This window comes from Bos indicus x Bos taurus, chromosome 3 (genome assembly GCF_003369695.1).
Source record: "Bos indicus x Bos taurus breed Angus x Brahman F1 hybrid chromosome 3, Bos_hybrid_MaternalHap_v2.0, whole genome shotgun sequence".
Lineage (NCBI taxonomy): Eukaryota > Metazoa > Chordata > Mammalia > Artiodactyla > Bovidae > Bos > Bos indicus x Bos taurus.
The window spans coordinates 101,452,243-101,478,354 of NC_040078.1; the positions used below are offsets into that span (position 1 = coordinate 101,452,243).

The window sequence follows — 26,112 nt, forward strand, 5'->3', positions numbered from 1 at the left end:
GAGAAGACTCTTGAGAGTCCCTTGGACTGCAAGGAGATCCAACCAGTCCATCCTAAAGGAAATCAGTCCGGAATATTTATTGGAAGGACTGATGCTGAAGCTGAAACTCCAATACTTTGGCCACCTGATGTGAAGAACTGACTCTTTGGAAAAGACCCTGATGCCGGGAAAGATTGAAGGTAGGAGGAGAAGGGGACGACAGAGGATGAGATGGCTGGATGGCATCAGTGACTCGATGGACATGAGTTTGACCAAGCTCTGAGATTTGGTGATGGACAGGGAAGCTTGGCATGCTGCAGTCCATGGGGTCGCAAAGAGTTGGACACGACTGAACCAAACTGAACCTTTCTAAGAGATCTCAAGGACCTTTCTTCATATAGTCCTCCTATCCAGGAAATTTTCATGGATAAAGTGATACAATAGTTAGGAAATTCTTCCTGCCAGAAGGAAATGTGAAAGTCAAATACAATGGCCATTTCCTGTGCTTGACTTTCCAACATCTGTGTCTCTTCTTGAAAAAACACCTCAACTGTCCCTTGGGGAATCACCCCTTCACCACTCATAAGCCGTGTGGTTTTTGGAGGGTGAGCAGATGACTGAACAGTATGTCATCCTGACTGTAGTAATTGATTTGGGGCCAGGTATAAGTTGGTGCAATGAGGCTCAGGATTTTCTTGGGAACCCTTGGGAAATACATGCTTTCTTTTTTTCACATGTTCTCTTAAAAATTTTTTTTTGGGGTTGCACTTCATAGCATGTGAAATCCTAGTTCCCTGACCAGGGATCAAATCTGTGCCCCCTTGCATTGGAAGTATGGAGTTCTAACCACTGGACTACCAGGGAAGTCCTACATGCTCTATTTTTGATGTGACTGAGCTAGAAGGATGCAAGTCTGGAGCGTCTGAAGACCACAGCACATGGAGGTCTATGAATATAGAGGAGAACAGAGCTGAGAAATGAAGAAAAAGCAGGAGTGACCAACTACTGATATTTTTTGGGTCCTTGGATCTAGTGAACCTGGAAATATGGATTTCCATCCTCCGGACATTTCAGTTAGGTGGGCTAATAATGTTTACATTTTCCTTGTCCAGTATGAGTTGAAAGTGAATGTTGCTCAGTCATGTCCAGCTCTTTGTGACCCCATGGACTATATAGTCCATGGAATTCTCTAGGCCAGAATACTGGTAGCCTTTCCCTCCTCCAGGGGATATTCCCAACCCAGGGATCGAACCCAGGTCTCCCTCATTGCAGGCAGATTCTTTACCATCTGAGCCATCAGGGAAGCCCAGGTCCAGTATGAGTTAGTTTCCTGTAATTCACAACCAACAGGATGCTGACTAGCAAAGTATCAATGGAGCACATGAGATGGAGAAGCAACTAGGCCAGGACCACAGGTGCGACCACCTCTGGGTCCATTTTCAGGGCTACTAGATACCCACCGATAAAAGAAAGTCAAGGTCCCATGGGGTGGGAATGCCAAGGACACCGTGAGCCCGGTAGGCCACTGAGACTCCAGAATCTCTCTAGAACAGAACTCACCTGCTTACAGCTGATAAGAAGACGCCAATGGACCTGAGCAGCTTATCTAAAGGCGAACCAGTCATGTAGCTGTATGACAAGTTAAAGAGTGAATTTCAGGGTGGTTTTCCGTCCTGTGTCTGATCCCTGATACCACCTATGGCCCAGGATGACCAAGAGCTGAACTGCGTCCTTTATCTGAGAGGGACTACTAGGTTGAAGGGACAGGTGGATGAGGGGTGCTGGCAGGCGTGTTCATGGTTCTCCAGGAAGCTCTTCTGGGGCAGTTCAACCACCCTGGCCCTGATGGGCTCTCTAGAGAGTAAGAGGCTCTGATGAATAGAAGGTGCAGGAAGAATGCTGGGGGTCAATTTCACAATCCTCCCTATGCCATGACCATTGTACCCTTGGGTCTCAGCACAGTTCATTACTTTGTACCTCATTCTTGGACTTCTCTAAAAAATAATCAGCTTCATCATTAATTTTCAATTTTGCCTTGCTCAAAGCTTTATACTGGAAGTCACTATCTTTATGAAGAATTGTGTGTCTTCCTAATAAGAACAACAGGAGATGGTGGAAAAATTAAACTCTGATTTAAAAGAACCTCAGTACTTAATGTTATTTTTTAATGTGAGCTTTTGCAAAAAGCTTCAATGTAATAAAGCACCCAGAGCACGCATCAGCTTGGATGCAAGGTATGAAATCAAGCCACAACAGAAGAGGAACCAGTCAACAATTACTAGGCTCATAACACATCACGGGCTCTTAGAACACTTAAGAAATTAGCTGAAATTATTGCAGCTCATGGAGGATGACTGAGAGCTTCCAAGACTGATAAAGGCTAATGTAATGGGTTGGAGGTAATGGTGCTTTGTTGGGAAGGGAGGGTGCATGAGGCAAATTATCTCTGCTGCACCCTGGTTCCCAGGGTGCCAATAGAAGTAGAGACAGATTGGCTCATTAGGAAAGGCTCTTTACTGCAAAAACAGTGTTTGCTCTGGAGCCAGGCTCCCCTGCCTGTTGCCATTGTAGCTGGGGCCAGGCTACCAGCTCATCACCCTGCTTCCCTGAAACCCATGCCCCCATTCCTGCCCCATGCCTCCTCAGTGCGGGCTGACCAACTTTTGACACCTTCTTTTTCCTCTGTCCCAGGCTAGCCTTATTATCATAACCACTCACTATATGTATTTCTGGTCCATTATTTCCAGCGATTAGTTCCAGAAGTTTGCCACTTCTGCCAAGCTATCAGCAGGAGCTAGCAAGTGCTAAGCATTCATTGTGTGCCAGGCCCTGTGCGAACGGCTTTGCCTGCCTGGTCTCAGTTACCCTGCAGTGGATGCTATCAGTATTTCTACTTTCTTCACAAGGAGATAACCGCAGACAGGTTATCATGACCTGTCCAAGGTCCCCAAGTTCACTGATGGAACTGGTATTTGAACCTAGGCAGCCTAACTCAGAGTCTGAGTTCTTACTGTCAGGCCATCCTGCCAGACGGTCTCCTTAGATGGTGTTGGAAGTGGGACCGTGGCAGGGAGACCCTGAGGTAGAGTGGATGATGTCTGGATTTGGGGCCAGTGTCTATCTGTGTAGCTGTGCTGTGCTGTGCTTAGTCGCTCAGTCGTGTCCAAGTCTTTGCAACTCCATGGACTGTAGCCCTCCAGGCTCCTCAGTCCATGGGGATTCTCCAGGCAAGAATACTGGAATGGGTTGCCATGCCCTCCCCATCTCTGTGCCTACTAGTAAATTATTCAACCTTTTCAAGGCTCATCCTTCTAATCTATAAAATGGGTCAGTACCAATCACCTATTAGGCTTGGTGTGAGGCTCAAATGAGATATTCGTATGGTACACAAAGTTCAGTGCTTAGAGCATAAAAAGACTCAATATATGGTAACTAATCATTTTTGCCATTATAATATATACATCCTTAGTTTTACTGATCAGTTCTGGAAGTTCAAGTTTAAAAAAGGGGTTTGAAGCTAAGGTGGAAGGAGGTGGCAGTCAATTTTATAAAACATGATGATGGTATATTGATTGGTTTTCCTTCAAATCCACCATAACTAGAGGGCTGGAGAGCAGTGGGGTGGGGGTCACTGATTCAAAATACAGCATTTTGAAGAGACATTCAAAATGCTATGTGTCTTCAGCCAGTCTGTTTTCTCTGTTGTATGACAAGGCCACAAAAAGTTAGGAAATTATAAAGTTCAGGTGTAGAAACTGCATATACAACTATATATTAAAAGCGTGGTTCAGGAGTTCCCTGGTTGCCTTTTCAGTCTCTGGTCGGGAAATGAGACCCCACGAGCTGTGTAGTGTGACAAAACAAACAAACAAACACGTTGTTCATTCAATAAGCGTTGACTGAGTGTCGACTAAATGTCTGGTGCTCTGATTGATACTTAGGATATGGAGAAAAATGATACAATGCCTCAGTTAACCAGTGCAATGATTGAGGAAGAAAAGAAGAGGGCTGAAGAGAGAATTCTTGGAAACACTAACATTTAAGGGGTGGTAGAACTTCCAGATGTTCAAGCTGGATTTAGAAAAGGCAGAGGAACCAGAGATCAAGTTGGCAACATCCACTGGATCATCGAAAAAGCAAGAGAGTTCCAGAAAAACATCTACTTCTGCTTTATTGACTACGCCAAAGCCTTTGACTGTGTGGATCATAACAAACTGTGGAAAATTCTTAAAGAAATGGGTATACCAGACCACCTGACCTGCCTCCTGAGAAATCTGTATGCAGGTCAAGAAGCAACGGTTAGAACCAGACATGGAACAACAGACTGGTTCCAAATTGGGAGAAGAGTACATCAAGGCTGTATATTGTCACCCTGTTTATTTAACTTATATGAAGAATATATCATGCAAAATGCCAGGCTGGATGAAGCACAAGCTGGAGTCAAGATTGCGGTGAGAAATATCAATAACCTCAGATACGCAGATGACACCACCATTATGGCAGAAAACAAAGAGGAACTAAAGAGCTTCTTGATGAAAGTGAAAGAGGAGAGTGAAAAAGTTGACTTAAAACACAACATTCAGAAAACTAAGATCATGGCATTTGGTCCCATCACTTCATGGCAAATAGATGGGGAAGCAATGGAAACAGTGACAGACTTTATTTTGGGGGGCTCCAAAATCACTGTAGATGGTGACTGCAGCCTTGAAATTAAAAGACACTTGCTTCTTGGAAGAAAAGCTATGACCAACCTAGACAGCATATTGAAAAGTGGAGACATTACTTTGCTGACAAAGGTCTGTCTAGTCAAAGCTATGGTTTTTTCCAGTAGTCATGTATGGATGTCAGAGTTGGACTATAAAGAAAGCTGAGTGCCAAAGAATTGATGTTTTTGAACTGTGGTGTTGGAGAAGACTCTTGAGAATCCCTTGGACTGCAAGGAGATCAAACCAGTCAATCCTAAAGGAACTCAGTCCTGAATATTCATTGGAAGGACTGATGCGAAGCTGAAGCTCCAATACTTTGGCTACCTGATGCAAAGAACTGACTCAGTGGAAAAGACCTTGATGCTGGGAAAGATTGAAGCAGGAGGAGAAGGGGATGACAGAGGATGGCATCACCAACTTGATGGACATGAGTTTGAGCAAGCTCCGGGAGTTGGTGATAGACAGGGAAGCCTGGTGTGCTGCAGTCCATGGGGATTGCAAAGAGTTGGACACGACTGAGCAACTGAACTGAGGAAAGACACTGTAATGGTTACTGAGAAACAGTGATAGAAGGGAGAGGAGAGCTTTAAAAGGGGCAGTGGTCAAGCAGAGCCAGGGCTCAGGTATGAGGCGAGTGGTTCACTTTCTTTTGGTAGGTTTTTTTTTTTTTTTTTGGGCCATGCTACGTGGCTTGCAGGATCTTAGTTCCTTGAGCAGGGATTGAACCCACACCCTGGGCAGTGAAAGTGGAGAATCTTAATCTAAGTGCCAGGGAATTCCCTCAAGTATGAAATTTAAGGGCCTATCAAAAGACTCAGTGACTAAATACTATTTCCTGCACTATTAAAAAAAAGAAAAATAATACAAATATCCACGATGAATAAAGTATTAAAGTTTTGGGACTTCCCTGGCGGTCAAGTGGTTAAGACTTCACCTTCCAATGCAGGGGATAAAGGTTCAGTCTGCGGTTGGGGAGCTAAGATCCCACATGCCTTATGGCCAAAAAAAAACAGAACATGAACAACAGAAACAGCATTGTAACAAATTCAATTAAGACTTTAAAAATGGTTCACATTTATCAATCAATCAATATCACAGTTTTAAATAAAGCTAGGATCTGACTCTGAACATGTATGACTCTGCCTTACTCGCGTCACCCTTTGGTTGAATGGAAAATGTTGTCAGGTTAGTGACAGCCTTGGTGAGGTTAGTGTCACGAGTTAAGGGGACAAAGTCAGATGGTAGTGCTGATGTTTTTCAAAACACCACTTGTGGATCACTGGCATCAGAGTCACCCAGCGTTTTTTTGACCAAGACTCCAAGGACTCACCCTCAATCTACTAAATCAAAACTTGGGGGTTGTGTGTGGGGGAGTACACTTGTTATCTGCATTTAAAACCTCTTTTATGCACATTAATGTCTAAGAACATTGGAGTTAACCCAAAGATGTATTCAGAGGATTCCCTTTGGACTGTGTCCTAGGTCTGAGTCTGATTAATAATTTTATCAATGTTTAACTGTAAAAAAATAAAGCTGTGGTTACCTAAGCCTTTAGTTCTGCTTAGTTGCAGGTTCTCTGGTTCAATCATTCCCTTGTTCAACAAACATGTGTTAAGCACCCTTTATGTGCCAGGCATGTGCTAGGTGTTAGAAATGCAGACATGAGTAGAACAGATGTGATTCTTGCCCTTGTAGAGTTTACAATCCAGTGCGGGAAGAGAGATCAATATCTCAGTTTAAAGCACCATGAATATATTTAACAGGGGAACATAAACTAGTCTGGGACTCTGAAAAGGGCTTCCTGGGAAAGTGATGCCTGGATTGAGACCTGAATAATAGAGAGGAATTGGTCAAATAAAGAGGAGGTTTAAGGGAGAGGGTTCAGGCAAAGAGACAGATACATAAGAAAAAGGTCTGAGGACTTCCCTGGTGGTACACTGGATAAGAATCTACCGACCAAAGCACAGGACATGGGCTCAGTCCCTGATCTGGGAAGATTCATGCCGTGGAGCAACTAAGTCCCCGCACCACAACTACTGAGCTGCGCTCTAGAGCCCGTGAGGCAACTACTGAAGCCTGTGTGCCTAAAGCCTGTGCTCCACAACTAGAGAAGCTATGGCAACGAGAAGCCCGTGCACCGCAACGAAGAGTAGCCCCCGCTCACCGCAACGAAAAGGAAGCCCGTACACAGCAACCAGGACCCAGCTCAGCCAAAGATACATAAATAATAAATAAATAAAAGAAAATGTTTGAGATGAATAATGCCATCCACCACTCAAACTACCACCGTGATGGGGACTACATCTGTCTTCGGCCCCCATCTGCTGCTGGGGCTCCTGAGCACAGGCTCCTCAAACACAATGTGTCCCCAATCAAACACATCCACTCCAAACTCACTCCTCTCCTTGTATTCTCTTCCCATGTAATGACACCCCATTCATCTAGCTTCCCAAGCCAGAGACGTGAGAGTCCTTCTGTGGGAGACAAGTGGAGGTGGCAGTTGTCTGAGATATGAAACTCAGATTCCAGAGAAATGTGGGCAGGGGACACAACTGAGAGTGCTTAAACTGGAGTGATGGCAACATCCCAACAGTGGTTAGATCACTTAGGGAGAATCTGAGAGTGAGCAGAGAAGATGGCTGTGCCTAGAGTCCCGTAGAACACCGAAGTTTAAGGGGTGGCTGGAAGAAGCACAAGCTGGAATCAAGATTGCCGGGAGAAATATCAATAACCTCAGATATGCAGGTGATACCACCCTTATGGCAGAAAGTGAAGAGGAACTAAAGAGCCTCTTGATGAAAGTGAAAGAGGAGAGTGAAAAAGTTGGCTTAAAGCTCAACATTCAGAAAACAAAGATCACGGCATCTGGTCCCATCACTTCATGGCAAATAGATGGGGAAACAGTGGAAACAGTGTCAGACTTTATTTTTGGGGGCTCCAAAATCACTGCAGATGGTGACCGCAGCCATGAAATTAAAAGACACTTACTCCTTGGAAGGAAAGTTATGACCAACCTAGACAGCATATTGAAAAGCAGAGACATTACTTTGCCAAAAGTCCGTCTAGTCAAGACTATGGTTTTTCCAGTGGTCATGTATGGATGTGAGAGTTGGACTGTGAAGAAAGCTGAGCACCGAAGAATTGATGCTTTTGAACTGTGGTGTTGGAGAAGACTCTTGAGAGTCCCTTGGACTACAAGGAGATCCAGCCAGTCCATTCTGAAGGAGATCAGCCCTGGGATTTCTTTGGAAGGAATGATGCTAAAGCTGAAATCCAGTACTTTGGCCACCTCATGCGAAGAGCTGACTCATTGGAAAAGACTCTGATGCTGGGAGGGATTGGGGGCAGGAGGAGAAGGGGACGACAGAGGATGAGATGGCTGGATGGCATCACCGACTCGATGGATGTGAGTCTGAGTGAACTCTGGGAGTTGGTGATGGACAGGGAGGCCTGGCGTGCTGGGATTCATGGGGTCGCAAAGAGTCGGACACGACTGAGCGACTGAACTGAAGAGCAGCAGGATGGACAGAAAGAAAGGAGAAAACCAAGAGAATTGGTATCACAGAAACCACAGGAAGAGTGTGTGTGTGTGTGTGAGTGTGTATGTGTGTGTTTGGTGATGTGGTCTACAGGGCTTCTTTTTCTTTCCTTTTTTTTAATTGAGGTACAATTTACATAAACATTACATTAGTTTTAGGGAACAGTGTTTTGAGAAGTGGGAATGGTTTGTGTGACAAATGCCACTGAGAGGTCATGTATAAGGACTGAGGATGTGGTCACTGGGTTTCACAATTAGAAAAGCGTTGGTAACCTTGGCAAGACCTGCATCAGTGGAGCGGAGGAGTCAGAAGTCAGACTGCAGTGGGTGGAGGAGAAAGGGAGGTGGGGAAGGTCAACAGCCTTTTCCACAGGCTTCAGCACAAAGGGCAGAAGCAAGGTGGAATATAGGTTCCAGCAAGGACTGAATTTCAGTTTTTAAGTTAGAAGAGATGTGAGCATACATAAATGCTGATGACAAAGCTGGTAAGGATGAACTTCCCTGCTGGTCCAGTGGCTAGGACTCCGTGCTCCCAGTGCAATGAGCCTGGGTTCCATCCCTGATCAGGGAACTAGATCCCACATGCCACAACTAAAGATCCCAAATGCTGTAACTAAGATCCAGTACAGCCAAATAAATCTTAAAAAAATATGTACATATATATTTTAAACACCTGGTAATAAGGCAAAAGTAAAGTCTATAGGAGAGAATGAATAAATCCTTGGGGAGACAGGAGGGGATTCAAGCATAGTACAGATAGAAGATTGGTCCTAGACAAAGAACACCCACTTCAGCTCTGATGGGAGCAAGAGAGGTTAGCAGAGAGAATGAGGATATATTTACAGGCTGGAAAGACAGGATGCTGAGGGAGTTCTTGACTTCGGGGATGGTATTTTGATCACTATTACATCCTGTTCTAAAATCTGAGAGATAGTCAGGGGAAGCACTCCCTCAACAGTCTTCATTCCTTTTCTTTTGCTGCTGCTGCTGCTAAGTCGCTTCAGTCGTGTCTGACTCTGTGCGACCCCAGAGATGGCAGCCCACCAGGCTCCCTCGTCCCTGAGATTCTCCAGGCAAGAACACTGGAGTGGGTTGCCACTTCCTTCTCCAATGCATGAACGCGAAAAGTGAAAGTGAAGTCGCTCAGTCATGTCCGACTCCTAGCGACCCCATGGACCACCTAATTGTCTTCCTGTTCAGCAAAGGATACGTGAGTCTCAGCCAGGTGGTCAGGCGGACCAGGAACAAGCTAGCTCCCTGGGAAAACTCCTGCTCCAGCTCAGGGGCAGTCTTGCCTTGGTTGGCTTCGATGAAATTGTTGAGGATGTTACTCCTGGCGACTTTGCCAGCATTGTCCCAATCCTGTAAAAAACTCAAGAGCCGGCTGATTGCTGCCTGCTCCTTTATAGAAGTCATGATCAGTCAGTCCTGAAGCTGGCTACAGAGAAGGGAGAACAGACAGGTTACCAAAGTATTCAGAACCGTGCAAGGCCTGTAGTTATTATGCTGGAGGCTTTGCTTTCCCAGCAGTCATCTGGAGGCAGGGTGAGCCTCTGTCACCCATATGGCTGTGGTGACGTTCAAAATACTCCTCTACAACTGGCCACCTGCTGCTCAAACAGGGAGGATCCAGCTATGTTGTCATGGAGTCGAGAAAATATATTTGCAGCTCTTTGGCTTCTCTGCTGGTGCCAGTGACTAAAAGGACCACAGGCTCCAGTGGATACGAAGATGCCAGAGAAAAATCTGGCCTCTCTCTGCCCGCACCTCACACAGCATCAGAGACTGGGCCTTTAGAGACTCAGCCCCCTCTTATGCCAATCAGCCAAGGTAAAACGTTACTCAATCTTATACATTGGCTTTTAGGCTAACTCTTTTAAAAACAACTTTTTTTTTTTTTTAAGTTAGTGGGAAGAAAAAGTTCTCATTCCATAGTTGGATTAATGGGCTGTGGTTTGTAGGAGTCTGTGTCCTTGGGAGAGTGTTTTCAGTGGGGGAGGGAAGGTTTAAAATAAACCCGTTTTCCAAAAATAGTTGTGATTGAAAGTGTTATTATCCATAACAAATGTTAGTGCTGATGGGAGAGAGGCATGTGTGATTCTTTTGTCTAACAGACAAGTGAAAGTCATATTTCACATTATCATGGGGTTTTCTGTGATTTACAGAATATTTGTGAAACATTACTTGCAGGGCCATGATTGATATGGAGAGAACAGCTTGTTGGTAGGGCAGATGTGTATTTCACGAAGACGGTTCAACATGAAATTTACAGTCCCATAAAGTGCTCCTACATCTTCGCCAGAGATCTAGTTAAAAGGACTTTACAGTCTGAAACATCCTAAAATTGATTCTAAATTAACGTTTCCTCACATGTATTTGAGATATTGATGGGGCCCAGCTATCAGAATTTTATTAGGAAGCAATAATCTGAGGCCTGCTAAGACAGACATACATACACACCGACCTCCACTGCGCCCCGGAGGGCAATGGGTATGTTCTCCCAGGAAGGGCGTCCACGTAGTCTCAGGGATGGAGTCAACCAAGATAGCCTGTCAGCATTAACATCCAGGTGAATAACTGTGGATCAACTGAAACACAGAAATGACCAAAACCTCTCATGGGATCAGGCATCCATCACTGTGAATGACATTACAGCCCCAAGTCTGAGAATAACTTACAGAGGCCATGGCCACCTTTAACAGCCAAATCGGCCTCAAGTAAATGGGGATGCATTGGCTGTACTAGACCCCAGGAGGGAGGGGCTGAAACACCGCCATCGGCAGGAAAACATTCGTGCCCCTCCCCTGCCGTGGATGGACCCTTTCTAGGATCAAAACTCAGAGTGCTATCAGAGATGCACCTAGCGATTCTAGAATATTGCAGGTGAGAAACTTTCAGCTGAACGCTCCATATTATGGTCCCTTTAGGTTTCCTTGGATCTGTCTTCCTCTATCAGTTTCTAAATAAATAAAATAAATAAATAAAAACATTTATTTTTCATAAAAAAATGTTTGCCCCAACAATTGAGGGACATGACTCATTCCATCAATTCTCACACATGTGCAGCTATCTGGACTTGGGGAGGAGGACTCACAACATTCTCAGGACGTGTTTCCCGTCCTCCCTCCAGGGGGGACATCAGCCACCAAACCAGGGTCAGCCAGAGATGTTTGTGTTTCTTCCAGCTTCAAGGGCCAAAGCCAGAGAGAGTTCCTCCTTCTCTAAAGGAGGGCCTTCAAATCCTTGAGGAGGTGTCTGAGTTGCCTCATGGCGCTCCTGGACAGCAGGGGTGGCCGCTCCAGGGTCACCACACCTGGCACGTCTGGATCACCTTCTTCAGGGTCTTCACCACCTCCATGCTCTTGTCCTTCGTGGCCAGGGCGAGGAGAATGGCTCTGTTTTCCAACTTCTTGAAACACAAATGCCACCAGGTTGTGAAGACATGGATGAGAGGCTCATCCTTCCCGAGGAGGACTTCAGTGGTCAGCACAGGCTTGCCGATGTCACTGGTCACACTGCTGGGTTCCAGGGAGACCAGGGTACCCATCTTCCCCAACTCGCTCACCATCACCAGTATGCGACTGCTGAAGGCTGTGCAAACCACCTGGGTGGGGACTCCACACACCACTGCAGTCTTCTGTTTGGATATCACCAATGGTCTACCTTCCATAGCTAAGTCTGCTCCATGGCACCCAGTTCACCATGCTGCGTCCAGTTTCTTCTTTTTTTTTCCAAACAACAAAAGAAACTTGACAAATGGCAGCTTTTTTAATTAAAAAAAAATTTTATTGGAGGATAGTTGCTTTACAATGCTGTGTTAATTTCTGCTGTTCAGTGCAGTGAATCAATTATACATATACATATATACCCTTTTTTAAGATTTCCTTTCCATTTAGGTTACCAGTGGCTTTAACGGTTATAGTGATACAGTTGTAAGTCATACCCATGTAGTAAAGTGCTGTGCAAGCTGCTGAGGGCGGCGAGGAGAGGCATGAGGCACGGCCGTGGCCTGGAGGAGCTCCTAACCTTACGGTAGACGGGAAGAACACCGGGTTTAGAGCCAGACTGGGCTCAAGGCCTGGCTGCCCACCTGATATCTAGTAAAAAGGTATAACACTTGCCTTCCCCTTTGCCATCCTCCAGTCTCACTCCAGAGGCAACCCACTTTCAACTCGTTTGGTTATTTCTCCTGGTGCCACCTCTATACGTCCAAATAATGAGTTTATACTGCTTGCTACAGGCTGAATTCAACAGATTCATATGTTGAAGCCCTAGTTCCCAGTACCTCAGAATGTGACTCTGTTTAGAGACAGGGTCTTTATTTTTATTTATTTACTTATTTCCAAATCAGAGTTGCATTTTTTGTGGTTGTTGTTTGCTTTTTAATTTTTTATTTATTCTTTTTGGCAGCACCATGTGGCGTGCGGGATCTTAGTTCCCAGACCAGGGATTGAACCCATGTCTCCTGCAGTGGAAGCATGGAGTCTTAATCACTGGAATTAGCCACAGGGAATTCCTTAGAGAGAGCGTCTTTAAAGAGGTAACTGAGTTAATGAAGTCATCGGGGTGGGCTCTGATCCAACATAACTGGTATCCTTATAAATGGAGCTTAGGACACCAACACAGGAAGAGGGAAGACCATCTGAAGATGCCTGAAGGTGGCCATCTGCAAGCCAAGGAGAGAGGCCTTAGGAGAAGCCGATCCTGTGACACCTTGATCTTGGACACCTTTATCTGAGGTGCAGAACCGTGAGAATAAATTTCTATTGTTTAAGCAATAGAGGGCAGCCCTCACAAACTAATAATTGCTACTACCTGATTCATCAATTTTAGGCAATATTTATTTCTAATTCTGAGGAATTAGCTCTCTTACTCCACTCTAAGCCCTATTGTCCTCCCCTCATTCTCACAATATAGTTTTCCACAATTTATAGTTAATCTATATTTAGTGTTTACATTATTGATCATGTAAATAAACACTGTTCACTCAAGCTGTAAACTACTATTATGTTTTCCTTCTCTTAAACTTGGTTTTATCTGGAGGTAGTAATTGTTTATTTTTTCAACTGTTTAATTTTCTAAGTACTAGAGCTGTTTTCTTCCAAACATTTGAAACACATAGCAACAATCTTCCCAAATGCTCAGCCTCTAACTGATCAGTCCCATCTTTTCCCCAAAGACCTCTCTCTCATGAACCTCTTGTCTTTCTGTTCCAGTTTGGACTGACTGCTAAGCCTGGTACACAAATGTTGTCCTGGGATTTCCTTTTGCTAGTCTTCTCTGTCCATCGTCCTATTTTCTGGGTCCACCTCATCTTCTTTGGTTTACTCTCTCATTTTGTTGAAGCACATTCTCCAGTAGCTTCCTAAGTAAGGAAATTTTTTCTGTGTCCTTGAAAGTCTGAAAGTATTCTGACCTCATGTCAGATTGGTTGGGTGTATGATTCCAGGTTAGCAACAAGCTTCCTTAGATTGAGCCTCCCTAGGCTTGCTGATGAGAAATCTGACATTCTGATTTCTGTGCCTTTGTCTGTGGCTTGTTTTTTCCACTCCTGATGCTTTGAAAACCATTTCTGAAATTGTATGACGATATGCTTTGGTGCTTGCCTTTTTCATTTATTATACTGAGACTTTGGTGGGCTGTTTTCAATAGGTATTGTTTCCTTCAGTTTTGAAAACAATTTTTTTTTTAGGAAGTTGATTTAAAAAACTATTTATTTGACTGCACGGGGTCTTAGTTGTGGCACACAGGATCTTTAAGTGCAGCAGGTGAACTCTTAGTTGCGGCATATGGGATCTAGTTCCCTGACCAGGGATTAAATCTGGGCCCCCTGCATTGGGTCCCAGTCACTGGATCACCATGGAAGAACCTCAAAAATTTCTTTATCAGGCAACAACTAGATTTGTCATTGAGAAACTCTTAAATGTCAGTGGAGGTTTTTTCTTTTTTTCCTATCCCCACCTGGGGTTCTCAGGGCCTCTGGAGAAGAATTTTCTACTTTCACAGGGAGGATGAGAGGGTAGGGGCGCTAGTGCCTGGCAGTTGGCATCCTGGGGGGAAGCGTGGGGGAGGGTCTGGGGCTGTCACTATGAAGTAGACAGACCTTCCCTCCACCCCTCAGTTGTCCACCCTGTACCTCTTCCCTGCCCTTCAAACCCTGCTTGAGATCCCTGAGTATGGAAGCCTCCGGAGTTCCTCCATATGCAGCAAGGCAGTTGATAGAGTTGTTTGGCTTTGTTTTGGCTGTGCTGGGTGTTTATTGCTGCTCTCGTGTTGCGGGGGGCGGGGGGCTACTCCTGTGGTTCAAGGGCTTCTCACTGTGGTGGTTTCTCTTGTTGCAGAGCACAGGCTCTAGGGCCCTCGGGCTTCAGTAGTTGCAGTTCATAGGCTCCAGAACACGGGCTCAATAGTTGTGGCGCATGGGCTTAGTCGCTCTGAGGCATGTGGGATCTTCCTGGGTCAGGGATCTCCTGCATTGGCAGGCGGATCCTTAACCACTGGACCACCAGGAAAGTCCATAGAATTATTTGGCTTTTGAGAGCACAGCTCTGGGGCCACAGCAAAGGGCTCTGCACACGGACTCCAGCCAAGCACCTGTGTTTAACCCTGTGCCTCCAAGCTGACTTTCTGGGGTAACTCATGTTTCCCAGGCATTAAGCCTCTTGAGGTTAAACTGGGTGAACTGATTTGCTTCATGTTGGTAATCTTCCCTGGTTGGCACTTAGTCTGTAATTTCTTACAAAGTTTCTATCCAGGTAACGCTTCGCCACCTGCCTTCCAAGTATCTGTTGACTTTCATCTGCTACTGCCGCCTTTTCAGAGCTTTTGTGTTTCTTTTAATATTTCTTTAGTGTTAAATCAGTGAAGTTTTGAGAGGTAGGGGGAAGTAAAGGGGGGGCAATCATGTTCAATTAAGAGACTCCAGCCACTTATTTATTTTTGTCTCAACTTTTCTTCAAAATAAGATTTGATGGGAATTCCTTGATGGTCCAGTGATGAGGACTTGGTGCTTTTACTGCCAGGACCTGGGTTTCAATCCCAGGTCGAGGAACTAAGATCCCGCAAGCCACTCAGGGTGGCCAAGAAAAAAAAAAGAGAGATTTGATGATGATTGAAAAAACCAGTAAGTACAATTTTAAAAAGAATTAAAGAAAATAGTGGGGAAGGGGGAGAAATGTACCAATTTCAAGTTCCTATTACATCTGTAGGTTTTATGACTCCCAAATCCATCAGTTCAGTCACTCAGTCATGTCCATCTCTTTGCGACCCCATGGACTGCAGCATGACAGGCTTCCTTGTCCATCACAAACTCTCGGAGTTTACTCAAACTCATGTCCATTGAGTCGGTGATACCATCCAACCATCTCATCCTCTGTCGTCCCCTTCTCCTCCCGCCTTCAATTTTTCCCAGCATCAGGGTCTTTTCCAAAGAGTCAGTTCTTTGAATCAGGTGGCCAAAGTACTGGAGTTTCAGCTTCAGCATCAGTCCTTCCAGTGAATATTTAGGACTGATTTCCTTTAGGATGGACTGGTTGGATCTCCTTGTAGTCTAAGGGACTCTCAAGAGTCTTTTCTAACACCACAGTTCAAAAGCATCAGTTCTTCGGCGCTAAACTTTCTTTATAGTCCAACTCTCACATCCATACACGACCACTGGAAAAACCGTAGAACATGACTGAATGACCACAGACATCTTCCTTGGTAGGTTTCACACATCCTTCAATGAGCCCCATCACCAAGGCCTCCCACCTGCCCCTGCGCCTGTGTTGGTCCTGTTTCAGTGTCTGTTATCACTCTCTGGTCACTCAAGAGAAGTCTTTGCTGTATTCCTCTCCCTTGCCCTCCTCATCAGAACTGTTGCCAGACTCCTGCCAATTAGACCATCGAATTCTCCCTCAGATTGTCTATCTCCATCTCCACTGCTCTGTTGTAGTTTACCCCCATCCCTCAGGGGGATCCCTGCTTCAGCCTAACTGATCTTCAGGTTTACCCCATCCTAATCTCCACAGTGATGTGAAAGTCTTTTTTTTTTATCATTACAATAAAATGTGCTTTATTTTTTTATACAGTTTTAAAGGTTACACTCCATTTACAGTTATTACAAAATATTGGCTATACTCTCCATGTAGCGATGTGAGATTCTTTTAAAAAAATGCAAATCAAGCAGATTTGCTTAAAACTCTTCAGTTGTTTCCCATTACCCTCAAGATAAAGTTTCAAACGTCTCAGGCCAAAGAACGTCTTCCATGTACATTTTTCCACAATTGAAATCTGACTCTGTCCCCAGCACCAGTCCATCCCCTACATTATGCTTCCAGTGGGAATTAAGAGGAGACTGCTGGCTTCCCCCTACTTCACACACTATTCTCTAAGGTCCTCATACTGTTTCTCTGTCACTTCCTTTCCTTTGAGGTCAGGCCTCCTGTCTTTCACCCTCTCCCTTGACCCAGGCTGATTCCCTGGCCACTCCCTCCTGCACTAAGCCCTCCTGTTTGCCCACAAGCTGCCAGGCAATTCCAACATCAACCTGTTCCATCTTCATGATTTTGGCCAGCATCATCCCTGGCACATTACGATATTCAACAAGTGTTATTTAAATTGCCATTCAACACACTGTGTTCATAATGAGCACTTTACTTTCCTAAACTCCACATAGTAATTAATTAAACAGACGTCCTGGGTGCCAGTCCTAGCCAAGCACAAGGACTGGTAGTGGTTAACATAACAAATATAGTCTTTGCTCTCAAGGTGCTTGCTGACTGATGAGGCAGAGAGAAAGGCAACCAGGTGATTTTATTGAAAAGTGCAAAGTGCTCTGATGGGGTTAAACCCGTGATATGTTGGGGCTCACAGGAAAGGCACATGATCTGGACTCCAGTGACCTCTATCCAATTTGGCATTCATACTCACGGTCCACAGCCTAAACTTTGTGAATGGCCTGGGAAATCTACAACTCCAAGCTCCTTACCCTTCCACCTCTTCCCTCTGTTCTCAGGAGATCTACTTGTGGGCTCAGCAAAAAGTTATAGGCCATTAGGCAAGAATGTCCTCACAGTCTCTTCATTCTTCTCGTGTTATAGAATCCATATCCATCCTTCTCTTTTCCTTCTTTACCCCTTTACCAGAGCTCTGCACCTACCAAACCAGTCTCCTCTGGGCCATCACTCCATCCATTACTCTCTATTCCCCTGGGTCCTCAACTGGTCTCTTTAATTAGGCATTTTTCTGTTAACTTACTTAATTCTTACCAATCCTAAAATAAAAATAAGCAAAAAGAAGAAAAGAAAAATCACTTATCTCTACCTCCTGTCCCTCTCCAGTCACCTTTCTGGTTTTCTCACTTCACAGCAAAGCTTCTACACACTTTCTATCCCTCCACAGGCCATTTTCTCCTCAACTCACTACAGTTCTGTTTCTCTGCCACCCCTACCCCTACAACTTGCATTACTTCAGCCATGTCTCTGATAACCTCCTAATTGTGCAGGTCAATGAAGAGGTGCAGGTCAATCTTGGAGAAAGCAATGGCACCCCACTCCAGTACCCGTGCCTGGAAAATCCCATGGACGGAGGAGCCTGGTGGGCTGCAGTCCATGGGGTTGCTAAGAGTTGGATACGACTGAGCGACTTCACTTTCACTTTTCACTTTCATGCAACTGGAGAAGGAAATGGCAACCCACTCCAGTGTTCTTGCCTGGAGAATCCTAGGGACAGAGGAACCTGGTGGGCTGCCATCTATGGGGATGCACAGAGTGGGACACGAGTGAAGCGACTTAGCAGCAGCAGCAGGTCAATCTTAGTCCTTTGCTCACCTGTCCTGTTGGGGCAACAACTAACATCACCGGCCACCTCTCCTGCTCAAAAGGCTTTCTTCCCTCATGCCTCTCCACCCCCCCATCTTCTCTTGGACAGCCCGCATCCCAGGCTGCTGCCTCTCTCTGCCCTTTCAGTCTCCAGTGCCTGTCACATTGTATGTAAATCCTCAGTAAATTGTCTCAGATGTGACTAGGAATCCTTCTGGCCCACTGCCAACCTCACTATCAGCAACTCCATTCAATGTGAAATTCAACACAGTGGCAGACAAGTGCGTCCCATCCCACAAGCCCCATCCCTCTAGAGATAACTAGGAAAGGCACAGTTCCTGCCCTAAGTGGGTAAGGTTAAGTGTGGCATAGAGCCTGTAAATAAGCAAGTTTAAGTCCAATAGTGTAGTAAGCGCTAGAATGGGGCAAGCAACAGGATACTGCAGGAATGTGAGCAAGGGACACCTAACCCAGCTGTTATGGAAGATTTCCAGAGGAGATGCCAACCAGGCTGAAAGGCATCTGCAGCTGGCAGGTGAAGAGGTGAGCAAATTGTATTCCAGGCAGAGGGAATAAAACATGTAGAGGCTCAATGGCACCCCACTCCAGTACTCTTGCCTGGAGAATCTCAGGGACGGGGGAGCCTGGTGGGCTGCCGTCTCTGGGGTCGCACAGAGTCAGACACGACTGAAGCGACTTAGTAGTAGTAGCAGCAGTAGTAGTAGTAGTAGAGGCTCAAAGGTATGCAAGTTTAAGGCATATTTAATGAATTGTGAGTGGGAGGCAGTGCAGTGCAGTGGCTAGGAACACAGACACAGGAGTCGGATGATCTTCTACCTCCTGCCTGTGTTATCTCATGCAAATTACTTAACTTCTCCAGGCTTCATTTCTCTTACCTGAGAAGAGGGGATAATAAGAGTTGACTCTCATAAGGGTCAACAAATTGCCTAGCATATAGGAAACCCTTGGGCAACAGGAGGGTATTGAAGGGCTTTAAGTCCAGAATGGTGGGCTTCCCTGATGGCTCAGCGGTAAAGAATCTGTCAATGCAGGATACATGGGTTCAATCCCTGGGTTGGGAAGATCCCCTGGAGGAGGGTATGGCAACCCACTCAAGTATTGTTACCTGGGAAATTCCACGGACAGAGGAGCTGGGTGGGCTACAGTCCATGGGGTTGCAAAAGAGTCGGACATGATGTAGCAACTAAACAACAACAACAAGTCAGGGTGACAAGAAATGACTTTGTCCTAGAAATATCATCTTGACTGCAGTGCGGAAAGGTGATCAGGAGCGGGCAAGGCTAAAGGTGGGGCAGCAGTTAGGAAGCTGTTTCCATAATCTTGGCAAAAGATGCTGATGACCCTAGGGCTGGAGAGAAGTAGAAATGTCATACAGGTTGGAGCAGCAGGACCTGGTGACTGTCTGGAGTATGAAAGCTGGAAGGGTCAGGAAAGATGCCCAGTTAACCTTGCTTCCTGCTTCACAGGAAACAGAGCCCATCAGGAGCAACTCCCTTCTCTCCCTCCATTTTTTTTTTTTTCTTTTGGCTGTGCCACATGGCTTGTGGGATTTCAGTCCCTGGACCAAGGACTGAACCCAGGCTATGGCACTGCAGCCCGGAATCCTAATCACTAGGCCACCAGGGAACTCCCTCTCCCTCTACACTTAACCTCAGCGCACGGGCACCCAGCTTCACTGCGTGTGCTAGGTTCCTAGCATTGCATGTGATAGGCTCCTCTATCTTCAGTCTCTCCACCTCCTCTGATTTCTCTTATACTTATTCCAATCTTTGCCAACCCCAACGTAAAACATAAACAAAGACTTTCCTTCAAACTTCTATACTTCCTCCCTGTTTATCTTCAGATTTCTCCCTCTGGCCTACAGGATAAAGTTTACACTCAATGTGGCATAAAATGTCCTTCAAAACTTGACCCCAGCCTAGCCTCATGAACAGTCACTCCCACATTGCAACCAGCACCGACTTCTCAACTCCCCAGGCCCTTCCAGGGCCCTCTTGTATCTCAACCCTGCTCTGCCATCAGGGAATAGCCAGGCTCCTTTCTGCCCTGACACAATTCCCCAAGACAGCTGGAGGTTCTCAGGTGTGTGGTTCTACGTATGCCAGTCTCCTGCTATGCTATAAAACTTCACCATCGCTCCCACTAGAGTGTGAGTTGCTCGAGGGCAGGGATTGGTCCTCCCTGTTTCTGAGTCCCCAGGGCCTGGCCTGGCACAAAGTAGATGTTTAATAAATGCTCGCTGGATGAATGAGTGAAGAAATCAGCTAGCTCCCGTTTAGATGGTTATGTCTGAATGTTCATGATATGTAGGTCCATAAAACTACCAACTTCTCAAAGCTGCCATGTGCAGAGTGGCAGATTCCCATCCAAGAAGGCCGGTGCAAAGTCTATGAGGCATTTTACAGTTACGACAGGAAATAGCAATGTCAGCAGCGGTGTCATCTTTGGACACTAAGGACAGGGATTCAGTGCCATGAACGGTCAGTTAAATTGTAATTGGAGTGAACTGTTCCTCTGCAAACCATAATGTTCTTTAGCTGCAGCCAAATGGCATTCAAGAAGAGGAGAAAATTTTTTTGAAATGTCAAAGAAATCATTTCCAATTTGGTGTTCACAACCAGAGACTCTAATGATCAGTGGAAATGAGAAGCAAACAAATTAGCACTAATGGAAAATGGCTTTTGGAGAAGAGGATTTAATTTATAGTCAACTGATCATGGCATGCAGCATGCAGTAAAAGTCAGTTTCACCAGCTTGATCATAAGAACCGGAGAATACCCGGAATGCCAGAGAAAAATATACGTGTGCCATCATGCTTATGAGAATCTCTCTGTAAGTGGCAGCCAATTAAAATGGTCATTATTTTACCTTGGAGAGAAAATGGTCTGAAAAAATCAAAGCACATGAAATTAAAATCTGGATTAGGAGCCCCCATCCAAATTGGTTTGTCTGTGGCCTTCTAACCTTGGCAAGGTCTTCTGCAAGGACGACAAACCTACTTTGTCTTCAACCCAGAGTGGTCTCTTTGTTTTTAATTTCCTCTCCATCTTCAGAGGTGATTAATAAATCTAGACTTATCCATAAATCATTTCTATAGGAGCCAAATGGTTCTTCTTCATGCCGGGAAACGAAAATCATAGAAACCTCAAAACCCTTGTACTAAGCCAAAGGCCCTTCACAACAAGAGAGAAGAGGTATTAAAAGTCAGAAGGTCACTAGGTCTTGTCTCTAAATAAAATTTCTCAGAGGGCTTTTTTGTCCTCCTAAATCAAAAGACATATTTCAAAAAGCAAGAAGCCTCCAGCACATGGGCTGCCAGCCTGGCTCCCTGTCCTCACAAGCCTTGGAGACAAGGCAGCCGCTCTCTCCTGTTACTGCTGGTTCCATCTGCAGAATGGACAGAGGCCTCTCCCAGTCATACTCCTCACTCTCAGCTCCTGATTCAGAGAGAGAGAGGGAGAGATGCAGGGAGAAGACAGATGCAGAGGGAGAGAGAGAAACACTCTCCTTCCAAACCTCATGCCCAGGGTGTCCTGGCCTTCACCTCCACCTTAGGGCCAAACGTACTACAATATGTCACTTTCTCCTCATAGATGTTCTTCCTTCTGCTCCCTACTCATACCCTCTTCACACATCCCTTCTGCTACCCACCAGCTCCCCACAGACTCCATATGCCCCCATCTCGTCCCCACAGTTAGCTGCCATTCCCTCCATCCTCTTTCCACAGACCATTTTCCCTATGGCTTTCCTGCACAACCCTCTGCCTTCACCAGCTGCCCATACTTACCCTCATTCTCTACCCACAGACCCCCTTTTCCTCATCCCAGACTCAATTCTGCCTCTGGCTCCGCTCTGCAGGCCTGCCCTCATGCTCTCCCCACAAAATGTAAATTATCTAGGTTCACCAGAGTCTCCTGCCCAAGTTCTGCTCTACGTTTCATCCTCCTGGACCTGATTTCTTGCCTTTCCTTCCCTTCCAAACTTCTTACTCTGCCCTCAAAAACTTTTGTTCCTGATCAGCAAAGTCTCCCCCACCCTTAGCCCCTTAGCGGCTCCACACTTGCTTTGCCCACCTCCAGCCAACCCCGAAAGCTGGGTCTTCCTCAGGGCACCATTTCTGCATAGCTAACCCTGGAGAAGGCTGCTGACACTCTTACATCCCAGGAATCTCAGGGCTGGGACAGGGGCTAGGGTCTCCCTACCAAAGCCCACCTCAGTTCCTACTCTACCTGTTCTTTGTGAAAACACTTGCTACTTTAGCATCATGCCATTCAGCTGTATTGACCTTTGCCCTTCCTCCTGCTGTCATCTACAGACTACAGAACAACCTGCTATATTCATCAAGGACCTTGGTACCTGGCTCACAAGCATCCTCCTCCCTTTCCTCCCTTCAAGTTTTGCCATCACCTGGGGGAATTTCAATGGCCATATCAACATCCTGGCTGTCTTCTGTACTCCATTTTGGCACCCCACTACTGTGGCCAAACCCTGGACCTTGTCATCACTTGAAACTACTCAAACTTCATTACTCCACTTTGTGATCATAATTCTCTCATTCAACTGTTTCCAAGATCTGGGTTCTGTGACTTCACTGGGACCTCCAGCCCATAACACTTTTACACTCTCCTATGCAGTTTAGGCAGAGAAGGCAATGGCACCCCACTCCAGTACTCTTGCCTGGAAAATCCCATGGACGGAGAAGCCTGGTAGGCTGCAGACCATGGGGTTGCTAAGAGTTGGGCACGACTGAGCGACTTCACTTTCACTTTTCACTTTCCTGCATTGGAGAAGGAAATGGCAACCCACTCCAGTGTTCTTGCCTGGAGAATCCCAGGGACGGGGGAGCCTGGTGGGCTGCTGTCTGTGGAGTCGCACAGAGTCGGACACGACTGAAGCAACTTAGCAGCAGCATGCAGTTTAGGGTCTATGGTCCACCATCTCAATTACTCTTTTACCAGAATCCTCAACTTCGTCCTTTGTCCTTCCATTTTATCCACCTGATTTAAATTCAAACTGAGATCAACTCAATTCATCTTTCTGCACCCACCAGTAGATGGACAAATGTTGTTGGGGGAAAAATATATAGCACACAACCATGCAGGCTGCAGCTGCAACAAATTAATGGTCTCCAACCTCAACAGAAGGACTGATGCTGAAGCTGAAACTCCAATACTTTGGCCACCTGATGCAAAGAACTGACTCATTTGAAAAGACCCTGACGCTGGGAAAGATTGAAGGCAGGAGAAAGGGACGACAGAGGATGAGATGGCTGGATGGTATCACCGACTTAATGGACATGAATTTGAGTAAACTCTGGGAGTTGGTGATGGACAGGGAGGCCTGTTGTGCTGCAGTCCATGGGGTTGCAAAGAGTTGGACATGACTGAGCGAATGAACCGAACCGAACCGAACTGAACCTCAACAGGGCTCATAACTGCCCAGAAATCTGTAGGCTAGCTCAGTCAACCTGCTTCCATTCTCCACGCAGCTATTTCAGTCTTCTTCTGCTCGTCTCAAATCTTGCACTCCATCTCCAACCTCTCTCTCCCTGGCTAATACCATGGTCCTACTACAAAGAAAAAATAGAATCCATCAAACATGAATTTTCTCAACTTCCTGGTACCAAATCTACTAATGTACTAGTCTTACATGCTTCCTTTCTGTCACAAGGCAGATATCGCTTGAAGTGAATTCTGCCACCAATGCTTTGGATCCCCAACCTTATTCTTTACCCAGGGGCGCCACTCTCTGTTATCTCCTCTGCCCTCTAATCTTCTTCCTCTTTGCTGGATCCATACTGACAGCATTTCTCCCGTATGAATAAAAACCCATCTCTCCTTCCAGCTATCACCTTCTCTCTCTTCTCCTAAAGAGCCAAACTTCTTGAAAGTAGAGTCTTCACTTCCTCACCTTCCCACTTACTTTTCAGCTCAATGTAATTTGACCTCTGCTCCTGCAGTTTCACTGAAACTGCCTTTACAACCACTTCCTTGTTTCTAAATTCAGTGAATCTTTTTAGATTTTATTTATCTTGATTAGTAATCAGCCTTTAACACTTTTCTCCTTGGTTACTGGAAAAGCATGTTCTACTACTGATTAATGAAGTACTGTAGACACTTTACCTCAATTACCTTTGCAGATTCATTCTCCTTTGCCAGAACCTCAAACACAGGTGCTTCTCAGGGTTCTGTCCTAGGCTCTCTCCTCTTCTTCCTTTAAAAATGTTTATTTCTTCGGCTGCCTGAAGAAATAAACTTTCACATGCTCAGTTGTGGCATGTGGGATCTTTAATTGCAGCATGAGAACTCTTCATCGTGGTATGTGGGATCTAGTTCCCTGACCAGGGGTCAAACCCAGGTCCCCTGCACTGGGAGCATGGAGTCTTAGCCACTGGGCCATCAAGGAAGTCCCTTCTTCTCTTCTTTCTCTACACAGTCTCTCCGGGCAAGCCAAACAAATCAATCCAGTGTGTGGCTGCCATCTTTAAGACACTACAGACTAAATATTTTAATTTCCAATTTAGACTTATCTTGCAAACTCCAGTCAGGCATACTCAGCTGCCTCCTGGACACTTCCACTTGGATATCCCACTGGCACCTCAAACTCACCATGCCCAGAATTGACTCTTTCCTAACAACTCTCCTTTCTGTTTGCCCAAGGCAGGAAATTAGACATTCTTCACGTTTCCTACTTTCCCACATCCGACCAGTCACCAAGTCCAGTTCTAGTCCAGTTCTTTTAAACTCATAAGTCTAAGGAATCCATCCTTCTCTTCAATCCTGTTACCTCTCCATGCTTCAGGCCACCATAATCCTTTCACATGACTGAAACAACTTCCTGAACTGGTCTCCCTCCTTCTCCCAGTCTCGAATCCATTCTTTTCATTGATCTTTCTAAAACATTAATCTGATTGTTACTGTTTTGTTTAAACCTCTGCAGCCTCCCCATTGTCCTTAGGATAAAGTCTAAGCTCTGGTGCTCGGTGGCATAAAATGCATTGGAAATATTTTTCCATCAGTAAGATCTACCCATAAGCTCAGGGTTGAGTGTGGCATCAAAGACCTTCCAGAGTCTGGGCCTACCTATCCTCCAAGATTGCTCTCCCATTAGTATCTCCTCTGGCCAGAAGATGCTCATAGTTCCTGGCACCAACCCCTCACTTTTCTCTTTGAGCCATGCAAGGACTCATGTCTCCACAAATCTTTCAAAGCCTAGCTCAAAAGCCATCTGCACTGCCATAAGTTCCCCTTCTAATTCTGAGCTCCTACTCTTGTAGTATTTATCCCTCCATAGTATTAGAGCTGGTTCATGCACGGTTTCTCTCCCTCTCCTTTTAAGAATTATGGAAGTGAAGCGAAGTGAAAGTCGCTCAGTCGTGTCCGACTCTTTGCGACCCCATGGACTGTATAGGGAATACTCCAGGCCAGAATATTGGAGTGGGTAGCCTTTCCCTTCTCCAGGAAGTCAGGGTCAAAACCAATCCTAACTAGAGTCCGCCTATGTAACAGATGGTAAGTAAATATTTTTCAAGTGCGTGGATAAATTTAAGAAAACTTTACTCCCTAACCCCTTATGTTGCGCACGAACAGGGCACTCTCTAAAGTCTTCTCCAGAAGATAGCACTTCCTTTGCATCCTACCCATCCCACCATTCAAAATAAGCCTCGACCTACTGGGTGGATCACGGGCTGGCACGCACCCCTGTGGCCGTTTTGTATGGTTTTCTACCTCCAGCCCTCGGAGCTGCCGTTGGTAGAGGTCGGTGGAAGTAGCTAGATGATTCAAGTCAAAGGGCACTGTTGTCCGTCCGGTAGGAAAAGACGCGGTTAAGAAAGGAAACCCTCCTGATCCCCAGAAAACGCAACTCTCCCACAGATCCCCTTACCTACACGGGAGGGTGGGGACTCTTCCTGACTGGCGCCTTAGCTGGCCAATACCTAATCCAGACCAAGCGAGTTAGCCAATGGCCGAGGGTCAGAGATAGAGCAGGACGGGGCATGGTTGCTAGGGCCTAGCAAGCAGGGTGCGGCGAGAGGCTCCGGGAGACACCCGGTGGTTGCTAGGGAGAG

The 26,112-nt window shown here is 45.8% G+C and overlaps 1 protein-coding gene and 1 pseudogene across 2 annotated transcripts in view; both read right to left on the reverse strand.

Annotated features, from left to right (window-relative positions):
- ARMH1 (armadillo-like helical domain containing 1) overlaps nt 1-25,928 on the reverse strand; it is a 62,489-nt gene extending 36,561 nt beyond the window's left edge. The window contains exons 1-4 of one of the 2 annotated variants that reach the window (XM_027537472.1): nt 25,743-25,928; nt 10,688-10,811; nt 9,434-9,661; nt 1,540-1,608 (exon numbers count right to left, since the gene is read on the reverse strand). In XM_027537472.1, the coding sequence (XP_027393273.1) occupies nt 1,540-1,608; nt 9,434-9,639 (275 nt within the window). In that variant the 5' untranslated portion in view covers nt 9,640-9,661; nt 10,688-10,811; nt 25,743-25,928. Of the gene's footprint in view, nt 1-1,539; nt 1,609-9,433; nt 9,662-10,687; nt 10,812-25,716 lie in introns of both variants that reach the window. The other variant, XM_027537471.1, reaches the window with a different exon arrangement.
- LOC113889991 lies at nt 11,528-11,893 on the reverse strand (annotated as a pseudogene).
- Nucleotides 25,929-26,112: the final 184 nt, after the last annotated feature.